At 38.7% G+C, this 22,768-nt stretch overlaps 1 protein-coding gene across 1 annotated transcript in view; it reads left to right on the plus strand.

Moving 5' to 3' along the window:
* SLIT3 (slit guidance ligand 3) overlaps positions 1 to 22,768 on the plus strand; it is a 464,100-nt gene that overhangs the window by 355,127 nt on the left and 86,205 nt on the right. The window contains exons 15-20 of the mRNA XM_065734486.1: positions 5,927 to 6,077; positions 6,952 to 7,026; positions 11,663 to 11,806; positions 14,846 to 14,989; positions 20,041 to 20,204; positions 22,389 to 22,521. Coding sequence (XP_065590558.1) covers positions 5,927 to 6,077; positions 6,952 to 7,026; positions 11,663 to 11,806; positions 14,846 to 14,989; positions 20,041 to 20,204; positions 22,389 to 22,521 — 811 coding nt within the window. The remainder of the gene's footprint in view (positions 1 to 5,926; positions 6,078 to 6,951; positions 7,027 to 11,662; positions 11,807 to 14,845; positions 14,990 to 20,040; positions 20,205 to 22,388; positions 22,522 to 22,768) is intronic.

A 22,768-nucleotide genomic window follows, 5' to 3' on the forward strand; every position in this document is an offset into this window, starting at 1 on the left:
GATGAATTTACTTGAAGAATGACAGAATTGCTGCATTATTAAACAGGTATAGGAATAAGGATATGAAACTCTGAGCCCTCCTTGGCTAGAGACATACAAAATGTCTAGCAGAAACGCCATCATACGATAATTTCTAAATAACTGGGGTATGGCTTTCAAGTTTATGGATACTTTACACAAATAATAGAAGCAAGTTAATAATAATGTCTGTTGTGCCAATCTGCATGGGTACAAAAGAAAATTAATAATCCAACTGTTGTGTCATTTAGGGCTGTGTCTACTTTGGCAGCTTGTGGGGAGTTAAGATTTATCTTTAGATTCCCCCCAAAAGCTGCTAGTACAACTTTCAGCACCATTAAGGAAGCACACCCACATATAGGATGGCTAAGTTAACACTGTTCTTAGTTTCTGGAGTTCACAAGTAATTGTGTGTTGTTGTTCTCCACAGTAATGCTGGTTCACAGCAAAATGTACAAAATGAAGCAGAGCCCCTTGCTCTATTATCTGTCATCTCTGCCCAAGCACTCACACTGTTCTCTCTGTAGGCAATGAATAATCTGCTTGATGCTGACTTTGTGCTTTGGGCAACACAAACCCCTTACTAAGGAAAGTGGTCTCTTATGTTTTTAAGGCGCGAGCATTGACCTTCAATGAAGTCCAGCAAAGTGCTCTGAGCATTTGCAAAGGACAGACCTTTCCTCTTGTTCATGAAGCCTGCAAGAACATTTGAGATGTGACTTTCAAAAAGCACTCTTCACTGGCGTAGCTCTGCAGACATTAAAGTCAATGGAAGTTTTATTTCAAAGGGAGCAGTTAAGCCAAAATGGAATGACTTACTTAATGTGTCAAAGCTGCAGGGATGAGTTGTAACAAAGCTGTTGAAATAATCAAGGATAAAGAAAAGAAAACACAAATTTTATTTCAAGAAATAGAATTAAAAAATACTCCTGTTTGCCTTATTATGTCTTTTAGTGGCATATGTGTGCTACCTTGTCTGCCATCTTACAAAATACAGCCCCCCCAAAAAAAAGCAAGGCTAAGCCGTGGTGATTACAGATTGTCAGTGTAAGTGCCACCAGCATGAGAGGCTATGGGAGCTGAGTGTGGCTCACAGGGAGCCCAGGAGGGGTTTGCTGCCAGAGGTTCACCATCAGCTCAGAATCTATTGTTACTGATACAAGCTGTGGTATTTCTAAGGTTGGATATAAAGAAATGGGGAAAACTAAAATGGAATTTGCACTGGGAGAAGGCACCGTGAACGTGTAAGTAGCCAATAAGGAGCAGCATGGTCAGACCTTCTTATGTGGTAGAAGTTATAAATTGTTCCTGGAGAGGGCTACTTGCAGTGCTTTGGTCGTAGTTTCTGTCGTACTAGTTCTGTCTCTGAATTTGCCCAGGCTCTGTTCTTGTACACTAACCCCAATTATGCTCCAGGGTGTTCTGCAGTTGTAGCATAAAGGATGACCTCTTGTATCCAGCACCTTTTTGCATGGGTGAAGTGGAGAGCAGCTCTCAGTGAACCTTCAGCTTGTGCTTCTCCATGCTGCTTCCTCTCAACGCTCTTCTCTCTTTGGCGCTGCCTAACTCTGACTCTGGCTGTCCATGGGGTTTTCCTTTGTGCTTGATCTAACCATGTGGTAGAACAATACAAATGGAACATGGTTCTGTCAAGCACCATGGAAGGCTGCATACTCCCTGCCGCATGGCATGCTGGGATACTTCTGCTGTTTTCAGAAGCATCAAAAGGTGAGAGATTCCCCTTATCTCACAGGAAAAGTGATAAAGGTGATGTGTGTTACTTAACCGGACTCCAGGCCCCTGTGGGACTGCTGGGGGGACCCTTTGTGACAGTTGGGTTGGACTTTCCAAAGGGCTTGCATGCAGAATAACCGTTTCCAAATAATTAATCTGTTTCGCTGCTCTTAGAAGGAAAAAGTTAGGCATCATGTTGGATGCGATTCAAGGGTGGCTCCAGTCGGACCTACAGAGATTTTGTCTACTTACCTTACATATCATGTAAACTGCATCTCTCTATCTGAGCTGTCCTGTGAGTCCTTCTGCTTGAGGGACCTATTGGATGCCATGTCGTGTAATGAGATGTCTGATGCTTAACATAACCTTGGACCTCATTTAAGCGATCTTAACGTGCTAGCATTTCATTATGAAGAAGTATGCTGTGAAAGAACCTTAGAAGACTCTACAAAGCATTGTCTTTTATCATGAAATGACACAAGTAATGTAACCTGTATGAAAGCAGTTATCCAATAGTCACACAGCACAAAGCTGAGTCAACATACTCTAATGAGCCTTTTTGGATCAGCCAGCATTGGTAAGACCCTTAATGTACTTCTTCCTAACTTTCCTCCCGGAGATTATTGCACCTGTTTCATAAAGTACTTTGAGGGCCTCGTGCAGTAGTTTTCTTGTATGGAAATGCTGCTTCATCTCACAGTGCTGCTGCATATCTGTTGTGGAGCCATCAGAAGGAGGACATGTGTGATTCTTAGATTCTCTGTAATTACAGATAAGAATTAATGCTGTGGATAGGAAATGATGTAAAACAATGTACATCCTGTTTTTATCCTGAAAATGTATGAGAATTGTGATCAAGTGGTTAAGTAAAGAAGCAAGAGTCAGGATTCCTGGGGTTTTGGCCAAGCATTAGACCCGTGATGTCCGTGATCTTATTTTTGCCAAATTTCAGACAGTTGAATCCATGTTTTATAGAAGGAAAATATCAGGTCAGTCATCATGCCTCTGAAAAAAAAAAAAAAATGACTTGAATTTTTTCCAGAGCAGATCATCCAGCACTCCTTTTAAGTCCTTTTGGAATTGCTCATTTTAAAAAAATGAAATCAGGTTTGCTAAGCAATTGCTTACAATAGGACAAAAAGCTCTTTGCCTGTGCTGCTTAATTTCTCTGTGTGAGTACTGGCAAGGCACCTGAAATATCACAGAATTGTAGGGGTTGGAAGGGACCTCTGGAGATCATATGTGAAATATCTGAGTGCTTGGAAATGTACTGTTTCTTTATCACAGTACTGCTGTCCTGTAAAATGGCATTTGGTTTTGCTCAGTGAGACTATGTGAATTATAATGCACTTATACCTAGTAGTGGTTTCACATAGATTGTGAAATCAAAATGTTACCAGTGTAACTAGCAATTCAGATAAACACCATCACCCTCAATAAAATACGTGCCTTGCCCTTGCCTTGGCTCCTCATAGTACTCGTATTAAAATACTTTTTTCATTTTGGAAATTACTGAAAATTCCTGACCACATTTTACATTCTTCCAGGCTTTGCAGAGTTCTCATCTACACTGCACGTGTGCTCTCAAATGTAATGAAATGACCAAATGGCTGATCTGGAATAGTAAAATAAAGTCAAGTGTGTGCTCTGCACACATCCTGCATCTCTTTTCCATGGCTTTACACAGGTGATTTAGGAAATGCAAGAAGTACTACATGCATGTGCTGTTTGATTGTGCTTCCTGAATCCTGTCACGTCCACTCAGAGCCCTGTAGTACTACAGTGATAAAGATAGGAATGGGTGTACGTACCTAAGTAGTTCTGCAAGCAGATGGCTCAGTTTTACATTAGTATCCCAGATGGGAATATCTTAATAGAGCAGCCACCTGTCAAAGTGACCTCAAGGCTCAGGTCAAACAGTAAATTTTATTTATTTGTTGGCAGGTGATTCCTGCTTTCTCACGGCCTAATGAGTGACTAAGTACCTACTGAGCATATATGTGCTGTTGATTACTACTGACTGTGCCTACCTGGGTAACTCTTATTGGAACTTATATGTATAAAATAATTTGATGAAGTTAAATAAAATAAAATGCAATAAGGAAGGAAGGGAAAGTATGAAAGTCACTTCTTCTGCTGAATTGAGAGGGCTTTCCCCTGCTGCAAGGGTGGAAGTAGTGAACTAATAGCCACATGACAACAGATTCTCATGGTTGATGCAGGCTGGAAAGCTACACATCATCAGGAGTGTGAGTTTGCTAAGTCAAAATGTGGTAAATATTCTTTATTTTGTCTGCCAAAAAGCTTCAGGAAAATAAAAACATGCACAACAAAAATCAGCTGTCACTCTCTGATGTTATATACACTCTTCTTTCCTTCGCAAAACATCCCACTTGCTTTCTCATCCTTCTTTATTTTCCTTAGGAATATTAATCCTGTATCTGTAAGTTGACAAAAATGCATACCTAATAAAATCTTACCCTGTATAACTTCATGATGGTTGTGATTACTCATTCAAAGAATGCTTTTACGATGAAAGTTGGAATTGCTTCTTCAAGAGTTAATTTGAGGACTTCCAAGACAGTTTTCTATCACTGAAAAATTTAGCTGTTTTTTTTTTCAGTATGTACTATAATTGTTGCAGTTTTAATAAACTCTGATCCTTGTCACTGTTCATTGTTGGCATTGTTTTGAGGACTCATAAGCAGCCAAAGCTACTGCTTTATGAACCTAAGCAAATACGTATTTTAAGTGCTGTGCCATCAGGCCATAGAACAGTAGTCAAATCTCACTATAGATGTATAATCTACAAGAACCATGATAACCTTCAGGTGTTTATTACCACAGAAGTGGCAGTGTGCAAAGCTGCATGTAATGTTTGTCTTGGAATGAGAACCAAACCCAAGTGTGTCGGTGGAATCAAATTTTAGATTGCCAGCAGAGTGGCTGGCTTTCAGTGCATCACCCTTGCAGGTAATGTGTAATGGACGTTAAAGTAATAGGAATTTTAGGTGATTCCTTTTTTCTTCTGAGAAAAAAAATAGTTTATGGTGATAGAATGAGCACTGGTGTATTGAAAGAGGGAAGCAGGTAAAGAATGTCGAGTCTCTAAAACAAAATTTCAGCTCAGGTTTCTACTGATAACTTTATGTCTCCTTACAAAATCTGAACTTGCACAAATAACTACTGAGAAAGCCTTGAAAATGGCTTTTGGGACTCTGGAAAAGGTAAAACTACTTCTTGGTAGTTATGATCACCAGACATTACACAGAATTCCTGAGACAATTCTGGAGTTTCCGTTGCAAAATATGAAGTGAGTGGGCAGGTATTGCATGGCGGGGTCTGTCTTGCCAACGCTGTGATTGCATACACATTTATTAATGCTGCTGGTTCCTTGAAACACAGAGATCAAGTTTCAAACCCGCTGTTATTAAAAGAGAAAAAACCAACCCAGAAAAGGACAGATTAGTTCACTGAGCCTAATTGGAAAAGCATTTCATTACAATGGGTCAAAAAACCTAGTCAAAGAGATCTGGCAATCATGGTATAATGGCACATGAGGGAGTGCTTCTCACTAAGTATGGTCTACCTGTTTCTTAATTAAAATGAAAATGATTTAAAGTGCTATTACTTTCTTCTGCTGCTTGTTTAATGTAGTTAATAAAAGTATCTAATTGTTGGAAAATTGACAAGGTACTCTTATACAAGGTTGCTCTCTAAGATAGCTCTAGGAGCTAAGGTTTGAAAATTTGGGGTTTTTTTAATGACTTCATTAGAAAATTTTTGTCATTTGAACACATCAAAATAACTCATACCTTCATGAAATTCTCCTTCCTACATGCTGAAATGAGTGCAAAGTCTGAAAAAGTAACTTTGCTGGAACTTCCTTGCAGGAGACCTCAGCAGTTAGTTAGACATTTAAAAAAAGATGCCTTAACAGGTATGCTGGTTAGTTAGATAAGAAACTAATTTGTCACAGGAAGAATTAAAAAAAAATACTATTCTGTGAGAGTCATGTGAAAAATTGTTGAAAAAAAACTTTCTGCAAGTATTAAAATTGAGTGCAGGAGCTTGTAGCTGACAGGAGGCGGTGTTGAAAACCGGTTCCATAAAGTCTCTGTTTGCTGCAGTTATCAGGAGCTGTTTGCTGGAATATATTTTCCTTTTATTGCAGGGTCAGAGGATTACAGGAGTAAATTCACTGGGAAGTGTTTCATGGATCTTGTCTGTCCCGAGAAGTGTCGCTGTGAGGGAACAGTTGTGGACTGCTCCAACCAAAAACTCACCCGGTTACCCAGCCACCTTCCTGAGTATACCACTGATCTGTAAGTGCTGCCTCTCCAAGATGTGCTCAGTTGGGCATGATGGCTTTCCTAGATTTTGAAGGCTGTATAAAGGGGCTCAGCAAACCAAGGCACCTTCTGCCTTGATCCCCATGTAAAACAGGGTAGGTTTGTTTAACTCTCACACTTTGTGTAGACACGAGAAAGGAACCATGGCCCTGTGCATCAGCTGCCTCTCCGTGTGTTCTTGACATACTGCTTTGTCACATGGCTCACACGAACTATTTTTTTGGTTCCTCTTCCTTTGACCTCGACATCTTTGCTTCAAACATAATTGTCTTTTTATGTACTTAAGACATGATATGTGAACTCCCACTAGCTGTTGTTCTGAAGACAAGATAGAAGAATGTAAGAGAGTGACATCCAGAGGCACGGAAATGTCTCTGTGTAGAAAAACTGAACTACATCAGAGGAAGAATTTTCATCCCAAGCTTTCCAGGATGGCAGCTTCTGCATTACTTTTGAAGATCAGTAGAATTTTATGGGAAAGAACTAGGTATCAAATTGCTTCCATTTATGTGGACCAGATCTCCAGCTGCATGTCCCCTTTAAAGGATGCGTGAGGGAGGTTTAGTCATGCAAACAGAGCCTTGTGTTGGTTAAGGTTAATGATGTCTTATTGCTTGCACTGAATGAACACATTCTGACACTGTCCTTTGGCATCACACTCTTAAAGGTGTCTTAAGCTTTTATATCTTTTTACACTCTGTGAGTCTGAAACACATGGCAGATAGTATCTTGTTTGCAGAGGTTATAATTCTCTCTGTGTGACAGTCCTGTATGTCACAGAGATATATCTAAAGAGATGTATGAAGCATTAAATGTCTTTTTGTTTTGTTGTTTTTTTCTCCATCAGGCGTTTGAATGACAATGATATTTCTGTTTTGGAAGCTATTGGACTCTTCAAGAAATTGCCCAACCTCAGAAAAATGTAAGTTTAAGTTATTTGCCTGTTAGAATACATGTTGTCTTTGGCTGCACGGAAGGGGGAAGAAGTGAAGTTTCATAGTTTAGTACTGCAGTAGCAGAATTCACTATTTTTAATGTAAATTTAAGGAAACAGAGTTTGTTATGTGTTACATGGACAGGCCCAGTTAATCTACAGTGACAGATGAAGACCCCTTGGTGTCATTTCCAGAGCCTCTTCCTGGAAATCAGTGGGACCAGCTGTCCCAGCTGAGGTCCCATAATCTGTTTCCGCAGAGAAAACTGGCAATGAGCTCTCGCTCAAAAAATAGTTCACTGGGACAGAGGGCATTGACGTTTCCTCTTCTGTTGAACAAGAACAATAAAAACTGTTTGCCTCAAAACCTGAAAGGGACATCTGAAATCTTGATCTGGTGTAATTTACTAAAGTTACAAAGCAAATAAAAAATAGTCTTACATTGGGAAGTGTCAGACTGTCTCGGCAATTCCCACCTTTATTATAAAATTACCACCACGGGCTTAATTTGGCTGGAAATATTTCTCTTACATAGAATTTTATCCTATGATGAGTAAGCCTAGAATTTAACACATTGGAAAATAAAATTTAATTGTGATGAAGTTTTTGGACTAGGAGTCAGTTTAATAAGGAGAACCTGAAGTTTCTTGAGGAAGTGAAAGTCAGAATCAGCTGTTACCTGCTGTTTTTTCCTAAGCATAAATTTTGCCATGGCAATCAAGGTTGCAGTCACCTGTCACTTATTATACAGAAATAGACTTTCTTTTGTGGAAATGAATTTGTAGAATGCTGTGATGTGTGGCGTGTGGGCTTAACACGTGCCTCCTATTTTTTCAATGATACCATCAATCTGCTCTGCTGCATGAAAATATGAATGTCACTGAGTACATTTCTGTGTCTGTCTGTTGTATTTAAGTCTTCCAGTGCCATCCTGTTCCTGAGAAGAGCTTGCTTTGTAAAAGCCAGCCAGACTGTTGTTACGAGCTGTAAAACGTTCTCTGCAAGCTTCATTCCTCCTCAAGAATGCAATAGCTGTGGGGTTCTCCTCCTAAACTATATTTTAAAACTCTATACACACCACCAACAGCCCATAATATTCTAAGGAAACTCTGCTCAGAACAAACTGTTAGTATGTTACAACAGAAAAATAAAAGACCAAGCAGAGCTTTTGCAGTTGGGGTGCACTCTGGTGGTCGTGTTTGTGGTAATTCAGCCATGAACACGATGAAATGTTAAAATTGACCCAGAAGGTATAGCAGGATGACTGGTTCTGTTAAGTCTGAATAGCACCCAGCTTGTTCTGTGTTGAAGTAAGAAGATCAACAGAAATAATATTATTATAAACTTTAGCCATACGCTAAGCAAAATCTGACTGAAAAGTGAACTGTGTGAACAGCCTCACCTTGAGAGCTTCCTAAATCTGTTCATTTCCTATTCATACCAACACATAAAGTAAACCTAGGCTTTCTGAAACTTTCTTTTGACCCCTTCCCTAAAATAAATATCTGGAAATAGGATTAAAATTTATCACTGCTAAATCAGGGAGTCCCTAAGGAAACAATATCGCTCTAGAGTGACCAGGTTGACTACAGAAGCGTAGACCATAGATTGGCTGGGATTGGAAGAGACCTTAAAGCCCATCCAGTTCCAACCCCATCCCATGGGCACAGACATCTCCCACCCGATCACATCAAACCCAGCCCAGATCCAACCTGGTCTTGAGCACCTCCAGGGGTGGGGCATCCACAGCTCCTCTGGACAGAATGTTCCAGGGCCTCTGAGTAAAGAATTTCCTCTTAACATCTAATCTAAATCTCCCCTATTTTCCTCTGAAGACATTCCCCCTTGTCCTATCACTATCAGACAGTGTTCTCCTTTGGATCCTGCCAGAGGCCATAACTACCTTGAGAAATATTCAAGACTCATTTTCTTTTTCACTGTCTTTCAGTATCTCAAGAACAATTCCTTAGAGAAGCTCAGCAATATCAGAGGATGGGTTTTTTATGTAATGGGGGTTTGCTGTAAAACCTGTCAGAAAAAAAGAGAGTTCCTTGTCAAGTGCTACAGTCATCGTATAGGAAAGATTATTTTAGTGCTGGGAAGGACAAACTAAAGCTCTCATGAGTTGCAGAACAGGCAAAAGTTTCACTGCTTTTATTTTTCAAGATTTGAATCAGCAGTTGATTATTTTTCTGGTAATTCTAGACTGAAAAGTATGTAATTTCTCATGTCTGTTATGCTAGTGGGTCAGGCCTTAGGAACTGCATGTTTTCTGAGTGAATAAGTGCTGTCATCTACCAAATTTTGTTGCATTCTGATAAGTGAAACTTTAATTCAGGAAAACAAATAAGGAAATCTGTAATTGACAGTACTTCAAGTGGTATTATAGGGTATTTTCTTCTTTACCTATTATTATAAATCTTGTCTTTTTTCTGCCTTGCAATTTTGATATAGCATTTAATGTTGAATTTTCAAATCTCTTGTGTGGGAAGGGTACATATAATTGTGTGGGTTTTTTTGCAACTGCTAGCTTATCTTTGGATAATTCTATATTTTTGAAAAGATGGGGCTTTATTAACTCAAGTGAATTAAGTTGCCTCTCTACAACAATCCTCTGGTGGGAAAGAAAATGGAGATGGTTTAGGTGGTGTAAAGGTGCCACTTCCTTGGTAAATTACGGCCAGACTTCCTCTCCAGTATTTGCATTTTTGGCCTTGGGTATCTGATCATCCATTAAAATTGCACCCATTTTTAGGAAAAGTGGCTAAATATCATTTAGATGGTAAAAAAATAACTAGTAAAATGTTTAACTACGAATATAGGTCAGTTTGCAATCTATGAGTTGAAAGTCAAAAGTCTTTTAATAACTCATGCTCCCTTCCATGACAAACATTTACTTAGTTATTCATTTATTTTTGTACAAATGAGCATCATGGTGTGATCTTAACTATGATCGAGATTATTGGGAGAAATTATTTATGCCAGCATTCAAAAGAGATGCTGAGCAATAAACATTTGCATTACAGAAATAGCTGAGCTCCCAAATTAAATGCATATGTCAGAATATCCGTCCCTGACTTTTTTTTTTTAACTCACATTAAGTCTTCGTGTGAGTGTTAGCACAAAGTACAAAATCCCTAGAAAGCAAAACCTGCATTTAAGTTTTCTATATTCTTCTGTATCATTTTTGGCTGATTGCTGGCATGCTCCTTTCTGGTCACAGAATTCACACGAGGTGATGGACCACATGCTGGGCCCAGTGTCTGTCAGTTGTTCAGCAGACAAAAACCAGTGTACTCAAGTTTCCCACATGAAACATATCTCCAAGACCCAGCATTTTTTTTATTAAGTGATGACTTCTGCAAAGAGCAAGACCTGCATTATTCGTGTCTGAGGCCAGGCTGTCCTGTTGCCATGTCTTCTGTCAACTTCTATCCCAACTAGATTGCCTGTTCTTCTAAGCATTGTAGCCCAGGTGCTAATCTGATGCTCTGTCATTTGTTTTATATCACTTGGAATTGGATTTTGAAACTATTACTCATGCTGCATGTAGTGGGATCATTTCTGGAATAAGATATCGTTCAATATTAGCCATAGTGTTGGAATTTGGCATCTTCTTGGGAACAGGAGTGTATGTTTTACTTTCTCTTTTTTATTGTAGACAGTAAAACAAAAATAGTGTTGCCTGTCAAAAGCCTAAACAAGTAGGATTACTCACTGCAACCTGTACAGGACTTCAAAAGGCTGTGCTTGAAGAGCTGAGGCCCAAGGTCTGAATGTCCTTATGGCCTTTTACATAAGTGTTTTAAATAATTAAAAGCCATTTATTTTTATGCATCTCTAAGGGCATTCAGAAGTTCTCTATTCACTGGGTTTTTCACAAATATGAAATATTCAGAAGATTCACTTCTCATTTCATCAAAACTTCATTTGACTTTCTAGACTGAAGTTCTCTGGTGTTGATCTATAACAAACATCTTCAGACTGCATAGGCAGAGTAAATATTTAGAAGATAATGTTGTATACTGCAGTAGGTGTGAACTGAGAATTAAATGATACTCATTTCATTCTAAAAGATGGTATTAAACTTAAATGCCTAAGAGTTCATGAGTGCACGTATTAAAATTTGTATCAGATGCATTCAGTCATGCAGTTTTTTACGTTTATCCCATTGGTTAGTATAAAATAAAGATCACTAAATAAATGTGTTTCATATTTCAAAAGGTGATTGCTATTTCAGTGGTAACAATATTGTTTTTGCTGAGCACCCAGTCCCAAGCAGAATCCATAAATTCAAGGACATTACTTGGTGTTAGAAAACCCTGTTCATAGCAGGTCTGATACACTTATCATCAATGAGATGACATTTAGGAGCTGGTAATTCCATGGATTTAAATACTCTTGATGAGTCTGATCTATATTTTCTCTGAGTGGAGTGAAGAGAACTATTTCCAAGTACCTTAAATACACTTCTGAGCTGCTGTATCCTCTCCTTGCTGACTGCGTGCTTTACTAGATAACCCCTGGAAGTCATATAACAATCCTTCTCCCTTCCAGTGTGATGATATATGTTTTGAATAAAACACTAATCCTTTTCTTATTGTGGCTGGTTTTCTCTTTCCAGAAATCTGAGCAATAATAAGATCAAGGAGATTCGAGAAGGCACGTTTGATGGAGCTTCAGGAGTGCAGGAGCTGATTCTGACAGAGAATCAACTGGAATCTGTGCATGGACGAATGTTTAGAGGCCTCACAGGGCTGAAGACATTGTGAGTGCAAAGGCCTGCCTTTCTCTTTTCTACTGTATCTTGAGTGGGAGCACTCAAGTTGAGCAGTGCTTGCTCTCTGTTACTAGACAACAAGCTCAAATGCAGTGTCTTGTTTCACTGTGATGAAGTAACTTTTTACTGCGGTAAATTGCTAGGCCTGGGTAGGTGTGAGATTAATGTGCTTTCTGTAGAAGAAAACAGATTTTCAAAAGTTTCAGGAGTAACTTGATGGTGAACCATGGGCCCAATCCGGGCACTTTTAATCATTTAATACTGATACTACTTCCTATAGAAACAAGGCATGTGGGAATGTATTTGTTAGCAATTAGATTGCCCACCCACATTCCCCTCCACCCAAACTGGAATTGTTGGTCTGTTTAAACCAAGCCTCAGAGGAGAGCAGGAAGCTAAGGGACTTTTAATATCCTACAGACTATGTGAAATCACCAGGAAACAAAAGAAGAAAGGCTTGAGTTATTGCCACCACCTAAGCAATTTAAGTCAGGCCTAACCAAATTACTGCAGGTTCTGCTGGCAGAAGGTAGCTGCCCCACTCACTTTGCACCAGGAGCAGCTGTCCATGTGCACATGCATGGCTCTGGGCTTTCCACAGCACCAAGTGCTGTAAAACACACCTGCAGCTGGAGTAGCTGTGACTGGTGACACTACATATGAGACACAGAGCATAAATGCATAAGAAATCACTTTGGTGCTGCTTTTGCTCTCAGAACAACTTCGCAATTTACTTATAACTATTGCTTATACATAAACACAGTGAGTAGCATTCATTTACCTTTACATTAAAAAATATATTGAATGAACATTCAAAGACAGGATTTCAAGATGGCATCCAGGCAACTTCTTTTCCCCACCTGGAGAAGCAGTCAGGCCTCTGGTGACCACAAAGATTCATGCCAGATGATGAGTATGATCTGTATATGAAAAATACCCACTTTTGCACAGTCTCCCTGCTGTGGAAAAAAAAAACCAAACACTTGACGAGGTGGCTGCTGTCAGTAAGTAGACTCTAGGAATCAAAATGAAATTTTGAAATCTGCAGTGTATTCATTAGCAGCAAATGCATCTTATGTTGCACAATGCCATGGCACGATTCCTGCAGTCTGAGTATAAAAAAAAATATCCAGGCTTTGCTTGGAGGACTTTGGCCTGTAATGACAAATACAGATTTTTTTCTTTTGTTATTCTTTAACATTATTTTCCTTTGGTTACAGCCATCTGTTCTTTAATGTATGCATTCTACTAAGGGAATTTAAAATATTGTCCATAGATACTAAATTAATTTTCTTAATGTAAAGCAGCCTGTAGCCATGCTCCTAAAGAGTATTTGGCATTTTTTTAATAAAAAGATACTTAATATTCAAGCTATCCTGCTGACCTGACCTACATTTTTCCCTAGCTGATAAAGCAGTCTAAATACACACAGCATGAAATGAGGATCTGTAAAGTATAAATTTTCCTTCAGGAAGGGCACAAAGTGCATGGTGTACAGTGGTATGAAAGCAAAGGTTTAAGCTTGAGGGACGTTTGTGTCTATCCATTCATTAACTTGCTTTGAACACTAAAGGCGTTTTATGAAAAGGCCACACTGGACAGAGTTGTAGTCCAGTTTTTAAAAGACTTTTTCCTAAAATGTAATAGATCACCATGAAATATATTTCATAATCCAACCACCTTTCAGAACTATTGTCTGATAGTTAACATACAGAACTGAGAAAATGTTTCCTACTGCTTCAATATAAGAATTTCCTGAAGTGACCAAAGCTCCTGAAGGCCTTATTTTTTGTATTTACACTCAACTCTTGGAGCCTGTGGCCTTGACCTGGCTTTCAAGCAGCTTAGTACTCCATGTGCAAGGTGTGAGTCTCTGTCTGAAGGCTTCACTCCAGTTGCAACTCAAAAACTACTGAGACTGTGGTGTCTGTGATGGTAACTATATGTAGAGAGCAGTAACACTAAAGCAGTGCAGTATTCAGGTCTTATAGACCGAGTGTTTGTGATTACACTGTGATTTCTTCTCCACTATATTTAATCTCACTCTGGTGTTTCTGAAAAGTCTACTGGTGTAATACCTAAATGCCCAATTTGCAGGAGGTTGCAGTCCAGACTTAAAAGGGAGTCTGAATATTCATTGTTCACTGCATGAACCTGATACTGTAGAACAAATTGTCCTTAGTTTAGAGGATCAATCCACTGGAAGAGCAGCATGAGCTGCATGTATTCTGTGGATTTCTGGTAGTGTGCTTTAATTACTGAATAATTTTTCACCTAAGTATAAATATTACAACAGTGATGTTTACAGATCCAGCTGTTGACTGGCATGAATTGTAACAAATACTCATCAGCCTTTTTTTGCTGCAGAGAGAAAGAAGACACTACAGTCTTTCAGATTAATTAGAAATTATCATGGAGTTCATTGTTACCATAACAACTCAGAGAGATATATCTTCCAAAACACAGTGTTGATTCATCTGGTACAAACACAGAGCAAAAAAAAATTATAGAATGGTTACTGCTTTCTGTCCTGCCAATTAATGATACTAATGAGATTTCAGAGCTTGCTTTAGGTCTGGAAATCTTTCCTAAGCTATTCCTTGATTTCTGCTAAGGACTCTGTTTCCTTCCATGCTTTTGCATTGTGGATTACATCCATGATAGAAACAGTGCAGTTAGTGTTGTCACATCTTAATGACAGTCTTTCTGTACATTTCTGAAATACCTCTTGCTCTCAGACACTTACTAAATCAAGAGAGTGTTTAATTCAAGTTTACCACTAGTAATAATTCTGATTTCAAACTAATTTAAGATGCCAAGTTCCCATAAGTCTCAAATGTTCTGTAGAAAAAATGCATTTTAAATTCAGGGGACAGTGTTTACGTGAGTTTAGCTATTTGGTACTAGCTGTTTGGTACTACAGCAATCAGTAAAAATGGAGCCTAGTGTTGATGCCATAGAAACAGAACCTCCTAACCTGAAGTTGTACTCCCAATATTTTCTGATTTCTTTCTTTAATCTTTTCAGAATGCTGAGGAGCAACTCTATCAGCTGCATAAACAACGACACCTTTGCTGGACTGAGCTCAGTGAGGCTACTTTCTCTGTATGACAATCACATCAGCACCATCACACCTGGAGCCTTCAGCACGTTAGTCTCTTTGTCTACAATGTAAGTTATCTTAAAATGTGAACATGCCATGGTGCTTTCGTTCCATACTTTCTTTACAAGAAGTCAGAATTTAAATTTCAAAATTGAAAATCTTATTCATATTTGGAAAATCTCATTTAAAGAAAGAAAACCCTACCTTACTGAAATCACAGATTAGAAAGCGTCAGAGTATGATTCATAAAAATATTAGAACTGCTTCAGCTGGAGTAGCTAAAAAAGCTTTTACGTTGCCAATTTCAGGCAGATTGACTGCATGTTTTACCTTGTTAGTGCAGTGCACAGGAGGAGTGCATGTAAAACAGCTTCTTCAGATTCAGAGCTGCATGGTTTATCTTACACTTGAGCTGCCCAAAGCCCCATTAGTTTCAGTAGAGTCTAATTTTGCAACAGCCTTCTTGGATTTCAGTTGAATAAGTTAAATATCAGAAGAAAACAGTAGCTAATGCTTAGATTTTCAGAATAACCTAAGACCAAATACTCCAGTACTACAGAACCTGAATTTGAAAATTCTAATCTAAGCTTTCTGATAATTGTCTTAAATTTCTAAGTACTTTGAAGCAGTTCCATTGCTGTTCAATTATTCTTATGTACTTCTTATAATGTGTCCATTTTACTAAAGTACAGACTGATAAATATGGAGAGAAAGTCTGTTCTTTGTTTCCAGCTGTGAATGTGGACCCTGATGTTGCTGTTAGTGGAAGACCTCTGATTAATTCCTTTCACACTGCCCTGAAAATAGACCCTAATTGTCCAACAAAAACAATTGGAGCTATTGCATTTCAGGTTTTGAACCTAGATTTTGTTTTCATTTATTTTCTGTAGCTCCAAAAGCCCCCTTGAAGCTGGTGGACAAAGAAATAAAGACAAGATCATTTTTATTGACTGTTTTCAAGTCATGGGTCAAATCTAGTGGTAGTCACTGAAAGCTTGCTCTCTCAGTGCTGCAAGCAGTGCCTACCTGCTTCTTGTACAGTTACTTCTGTATTCCCTTCATAGCTGTAACTCTGAATCTGCCTATAAAGTCCTTGCCTTGTTTGCATGGATGTATCTTTGTTATATTTTGTTAGAAGATGCCCAGTTTTCTTTTTTTCAGCTGCAGAAGATGAACATAGAATTTATAGCAGGAGTAGCTAAAGCTGTTCCTAATTAGACTGCATTGCTTTGGCCCTTCCTTACTGTCATGTTGGTCATGGTGGGTTCCTACATGTGTCTTGAAGAAAAATTTTGTTCTTTGATACATTTTAGTTTGACCCACAGACAGTAAAGGCAGGAGGACGTTTGCTTTTGACTTCTTGTGACACTGGGACTTAGACAGGCCATAGTGATATTTGACAAATAAATGCAGAATGTGTTCATTTCCTAGAAGCACTCTATTGTAGGTAGTTCTGTGAGATGACAACATTGCTGGAGATGTATACTATGACTGCTTTTCCCGTTCAGCCCACACTTGTGAGTTAATTAGGATTTGCAATGACTCAACTCTGTATCTGTCAATGAGAGCTAGAACTTATTACAAAACTGAACATTTCTTTCCATTTTTATCTTGGAGTTTTTATAGCTCTTGAAAAAATATTGCTGCTTTTGTTATTGCTTAGTGTATCAGCCTCACTGATACTATCAAAGCATGGACCACTCTGAAAGTAATGTGCTAGTGGTTTTCAGTGGAGGAAGATCAATTTTGTAAGTTATTGAGGAAAAAAATAGCAGTTTTTATTATTTGCTACTTTTCAAAATATGTATTTAGCGTCCTGATTTGAAGTGTACTTGCACTTTTGTATACATGGTATTCAGTCATGTCTTTTAGTCCTTACAGTGTCAATTGGGCATGTTTGTCAGCAGATCTGCTTTTTCATGACTTAAGCATGCAGCTATTCTCTCATAAACTTAACTTGAATCCCAGGATATATTCAGCTGAATTTCAACAATATCCAGATGTGTTTCAGCATGTTATTCTAACAGGTCACCAGAATTCATTTAAAGGGTTAATATTCTATGGCTTCTTTGCAATTTTTAACAGAGACACTTGTAGAAGGATATGAATATTTCATTCCTCAAGACTTCTATTCACCCTTGATTTTGAAAACATGTCTGTGTCCTTGAGGAAGCATTTATGAATTTAATGTCAGTAAGACATCTTTGCTAATAGCATGATTGCTTTGTTTCTGTTACAGTGGTTAAATCTTGCATGTGGGAATTCTGATTATTAATTATGAATTTTCGGAACAATTTTCCCAACGTTTCTGTTTGTGATAAGTCCACTTGAACAGCCAGATTCCAAGATAAAATTGTGAAAATAATTGGCTGTCCTAGACTTTCAACTGCTTTTCAAGTCAAGTAGGGATCTCTTGTCCAACATGACACTTCAGAGATCTGCAATCTTACCATTTTTCCAGAGGCTGCATCACAGTTTTGCCTTGGAAATACTATATATGTGGGCAAGTGACCTTTATAATAAAATAAAGCAGAAAGAGGCTGCTCTTCCGTTGGACAAAGAAAGAAATTCAGGTATCACTGAAGTGGCAGTAGGACGTGTAATTCTGACAAGATGCATTTTTAACATTTTTCCCTGTATTTGTTTAAGTTCCAGAACAACAGATTTATTTCTCTGCTCATTTTATATTTTGCTTAGTTGCTAGGAAAAGTATAATCCAAATGTAAGCCAAGGATTCAATATTTTTAGTGATATGTTAACCTGTGTTTGCCAAGAAAAGAGGGTTTGTGGGTAGTTGCTGCTGCTCAGCTAATGGGCAGTAACGTACCAAGTTAAAGAACCCTCTGTAAAATGGGCACAATTATTTCTCTGGTGGGACCAGTCTGCAGACTGACCATATGAAAGTTTCTGAAGGTTTTTCCTTACATTCTGAGCTGCCTGTTTTCCAGCAACTGGATTATGTGCACCTGCTGCTTGTTTCCAATTGTGGGTGACTTCATTGTAAGGATTTGTGTCATGGAAGTTGTTCTGCAAATATGATCTCACTTGCTTCCATCAGTGGAACAAATGACATTTGAAGCAATGGTTCATTTAGCTTTGGAGATCAAAACCCTTGGTTTAAACACGCTGTTCATGCCAAAGTGTGTCTGTATGGAAAATACACGAGGCACCCAGCATGTGGTCCCATTATGGATTAAAGAAACTGGGAGAACAATTCAGAAAGTAATCAAAATTAGATTGATGCTTTCAGTACCTTTCTGCATGTTCTGACTGAAAGCTTCTTCATAACCTGTTTATTTTTTCACCTTTACAGCAAATTACCTTGCCACCAAATCCTAGTCAGTATGTAGTAGGTTGAGTATTTTTGTTATTGAGCATTCAGCTGAGTACCATACTCCCCATTTCTCCTTCTACAACACGTACAACAGGCTCTGCTGGATCCCCATGTAATTACACACGCAGAGCTCCTGGCTGCTGCAGTGACTGCAGTGTGCAGCGACTGCAGTGTGCATTTTTTTACATGGAGAGCAGCTGTAAATCACATTTTGCTTGTCATGTTGACCTAGGACCTATATCATTTAGGAATTTGTTTGGATTATTTTTCTTGCTGCTGCACCTTAACTGTGCCAGATGTTTTCACCTTCAGCACTATTGTGTTCCAAAGGATTTGCTTGGCTGAAAACCTAATGTGACCTTGGCTACAAGTTTAGGTTTCTCAAAGCATGTTGCAAGTGAAGATTTCCAAGGTCTTCAGCTACTGCACCTGTATTGAAGTATGCATTTCTTTAGGAAACTTATTTCATTTCAAGATATGGTGTGCTATAGAGGAATTTCATCATCGCTTCCTTTTTCTGTGCTATCCAAATAAGAAGCCTTGGACTTCTTATATGATGTGAGAATTCCATCAGTGTTAGTTTGATCCCTGCATTTTCCATACACGATGCTCTGACAGTTCGTTTTCTTCAGTATGCAGCCCTAAACTCAGGTTATTGATTCTCTCTGTAATTGTACAAAAAAAGAGTCAGCCTTCTCTTTTACCAGGAATATCGGCCTCTTGCCTTCATTTTAAATTTAATTCTGAAACACACACAAATATATTGTATAAACAAACACATACAAAAGCATTTTTTCCAGGATTCTCAACTCTAATTCTATCTTAGAAAGATCCTTGTTTAAAATAAATGTCACCTCACATTCCTTTTAAGAAAAACAAGCAAGCTATTAAGAAATACATGTGAATAATTGCTTTGCTGTATCTGTGTTACAGATGTCCCACTGAGAAATTACTGTGACATCTGTGCTTTTGTGGCCTGATAAGGGAATGGATAGAGCTTTCTCTTTTAAAACACTGCTAAAACAAGCTACACTATAGATCTCTCCCTATTAGGGAGGCTGTCGATGGCTTGCTTTGGGTACTGCACACCACAGTGCTGCAGCAAAGCTGCAGCTGCTTTGGAAAGATATTCTGGAGCTGTAGCAAGATTTGATGCAGACCTCATAAAGTCCACAAAGCAGTAAATCATATATTTTTCACTATAGATAATACTGACCTTAGAAAGGAAACTGTATAAAGAGTGGCTCAAGCTGACAGTGCTGCTTAATATGCGTGTATGTGTATATATGTACATGCATGCAGACAATCTGTACACATCTGTTTCTGTGAGCATCCCAAAATCAGGTTGCCAGAAGCTCCCACTATGAATATAAAGCAGTAGTGTAGGTCTGTGCTGAGCTTTTCTGTGGTATCACCTGGAGTCATCACTCTGAAGATTGTACATATGTGTGCCACTATGTGAAGTGAGTCTAAACTTGAGTGTGAGCTATAGCTTGAGCTTAAATGCACTTATGAGTAAAATTCTGTTGCTGATGCGTGTCTAAATAACAGATATAGCAGGAATTACTTTGGTTTATAAACATATATTTATATGCATATATATTGTTACAACCCTAGTTCCTATAAAACCTACATAGAATGTGGCCTATCTGCAGAACAGAACAGAATCTCATAGAAACAGATGGCAGGAAAGAGCTTGGACATGGAACCTGTCTTTTTTCACTAGTTATTTAAGTATTTTGGTATGTTCCCTTTTTGATGCAATTATGTCTTGTTCCATTTCAGCAATTTGCTGGCTAACTCCTTTAATTGTAACTGTCATTTGGCCTGGCTGGGAAAGTGGTTGAGGAAGAAGAGAATTGTCAGTGGGAATCCACGCTGCTTGAAACCCTTTTTCTTGAAGGATATTCCAATCCAAGATGTAGATGCCCAGGATTTCACCTGTGAGGGTAAGAAAATCCAGTTCCATTTGGTGTTTATGGTAATGCTGACTTCGTGTCAGGGCCTCCCAGCCTATCAGACCCTAATCCATGGTGAATATTTCAGTTTAGCAATGATGAAGAAAGCCATCTACAGCTAAAGATCATTGTACCCTATCAGTTAATTCTCACTCTTGTTGTCCACATTCTGTGTTTCTACTGTCTTCACCTAAAGAACAAATTCATGAAAGACAAATGCTCTGCTCTGTATAATCCCAGTATAACCCTAGCTCTTCCTCAATTTCCTTGCTCGTGCACGTAGTTAAAACTCTTCGAAGCCTGTGGGAGTGATCTTTGATTGGAAGTTATTTTGTATTTGGAGAACTGCTTGGTTTTACCATCAGCAGATGAATGCAGGGGAATAATAAAAAAATGTAGATAGTACTTGAAAGACTCAGTGATGCATAGTGCTTTGCTATGTCGATGTAGGTTACTAATACAAAAGAAATTCCTAAAATTTCATTATTCTTCAGGTAGTTCTCATCTTTGTTTCATGATCAAGCAGAATTTAAGGAAAATGAGAAAAAAGTTAAGAGATGAATGTGCTGCTACCTTAACTTGCAGGCTGTGGTCGCCTTTAAGCCAGATGTGCTGGAGCTGCAGGTATTCGTACCTCTAAAGAGACCATGAGAGTAACATGAGTTTCCTACACGGAGCAGAAATGAACTTCTGCCCTAGTCAAGCAATCTGGCAGCAGGCCCAAATGTTTTGGACTCAGAGCTCAAGGGAACCAAGTTAAGTCTTTAAAGAATAATTGGCTTTTAGTTCGGAAAGTTAAAATCATGGTCAATGAAATGACATTCCACACTTCAGAGCTTTCTCCCTTGCACAGGCAGTGAAACAGCCATGGTGAGTGAAAGGTACACAGTGGCAGGATGTGAAAAACAGAACAGAGGGGAAAATTGAGTATGCTGAATAAGCAGAAAATACATTTTCTGCAAATACAAAAAAAATACATTTTCTGCAGATTTGCAAAAGGCTTTGAATTTTGTTTCCATCCGTAAAGCTCAGTTGGAGAGGAAGAAGAAAAAATAATCCCTGTTCTTTTGTAGGCTAGTCATGCTTCTCCAGCCTGCTGAATACAAATGACTCCCTGCCCATACATTTATGGGTAATTTTGTTATCTTGTAGCAGGAGCTCCAGTCTTATTCTTTAATCTCAATGCTCATGGGTACATCCAGCAGAGAAGAGGAAGAAGCAAATCAGTCTCAATTAGTCCTCGCATCAGTTTTTAAAAACTGAAGGCACATAATGATGGCTGGCTGTGTGATCCTGGATTGCAGCCCTGTGTCTCGGCGCTGGTCTGCTCAGGCTGCCTGCACTCACAAACAGTTGTGTGGTTCCCTCACTGTCATCTACAGAATATGCCACTGTTTCTTTTCATATACATCGTGATACTGTATTGTGCCTTTGCTTTATGTTTTGCAGTGCCTGTTGTTTCTAGGGAAAATCCATGCCCTAATGTTCTTAACCTCAAAGAGCTGGTTTGTTCTGCAGAACCTCTATTGTTCTTCCATTAAGGGATTTAATCTGCTGTTTATGGAACTTAGAATCCATTTTTGGAAAAAGTAGATATTTTTATGTGTGCACAGATGGGTTGCCAGCAGTTGGAAGTATGCTGCTCAGTTTGTTGTTTGCCTGGTTATTCCTGTCAAAAGCAATGAGAATTTCAATTTAAATGATAAATGAAGTGCCAGGCTGATGTTAGAAAATAAAAAAATAACGTCTAAAAATTGAATTTAAAGAAAAGTCTTCCTAGAACAGAGTAGATTGTGAATGTCATCTGTCTAGATGAGTTTGAGAATAACGTTCTTGTCAAGTTATCCATTTCACCTAGTGCCCTGGGGGAAAGAGATGGATTTAGGATTCACATAACTGATTTTGCAGTAATTTGCAAGATTATGGTGAAGTAGATAACTGCTTGGGGGACAAAAAATATTTATTTAAAAATACAGCCATTCAATTTTTCAACTGTTGGTCTTGTTGCCTGAAGAAATTGTACGTTGATCCAAAGAGCAACTCTAAAACACTGTGAATGGTTAGCCTGGATTCAGGCATGTCCCTCCCTGGCCCTTCTAAGAAGCTGCTGTCAAAGTGCACCAGGGTGTGCTGGAAGCTGATTTCCCTTTTGAACATCCTATTTCTCCTCTGCAGGTAATGATGAAAGCAGCTGCTTGCTTTCTCCTCCTTGTCCTTCCCAGTGTACCTGTGTGGATTCAGTGGTACGTTGCAGCAACAAAGGGCTGCGAGTAATGCCCAAAGGAATTCCCAAGGATGTGACTGAGCTGTAAGTTACATTTTACATAGCTCCTTTCATGAGAAGGTCATGACATTACATTGTGGGGAAGCTTTGTGAGTCCTCTGGGGCTTTTACCTTTGACTTCAGTGGCTGAGTGGCTGGTATTTTGTGTTGTGGTGCTTTCTGTACATTTCAACTGTTGTTATTTTTATGTTTACTTGTCCCTTGACTGACTACATTGCTATACAACAGGAACAGAGTTTATCTATCCTTGCACTCATTAGTTCTTTGTTGA

This window comes from Cyrtonyx montezumae, unplaced genomic scaffold (genome assembly GCF_038088225.1).
Source record: "Cyrtonyx montezumae isolate F1298 unplaced genomic scaffold, pur_monq_1.0 scaffold_18, whole genome shotgun sequence".
In the NCBI taxonomy this organism is placed as follows: Eukaryota; Metazoa; Chordata; class Aves; order Galliformes; family Odontophoridae; genus Cyrtonyx; species Cyrtonyx montezumae.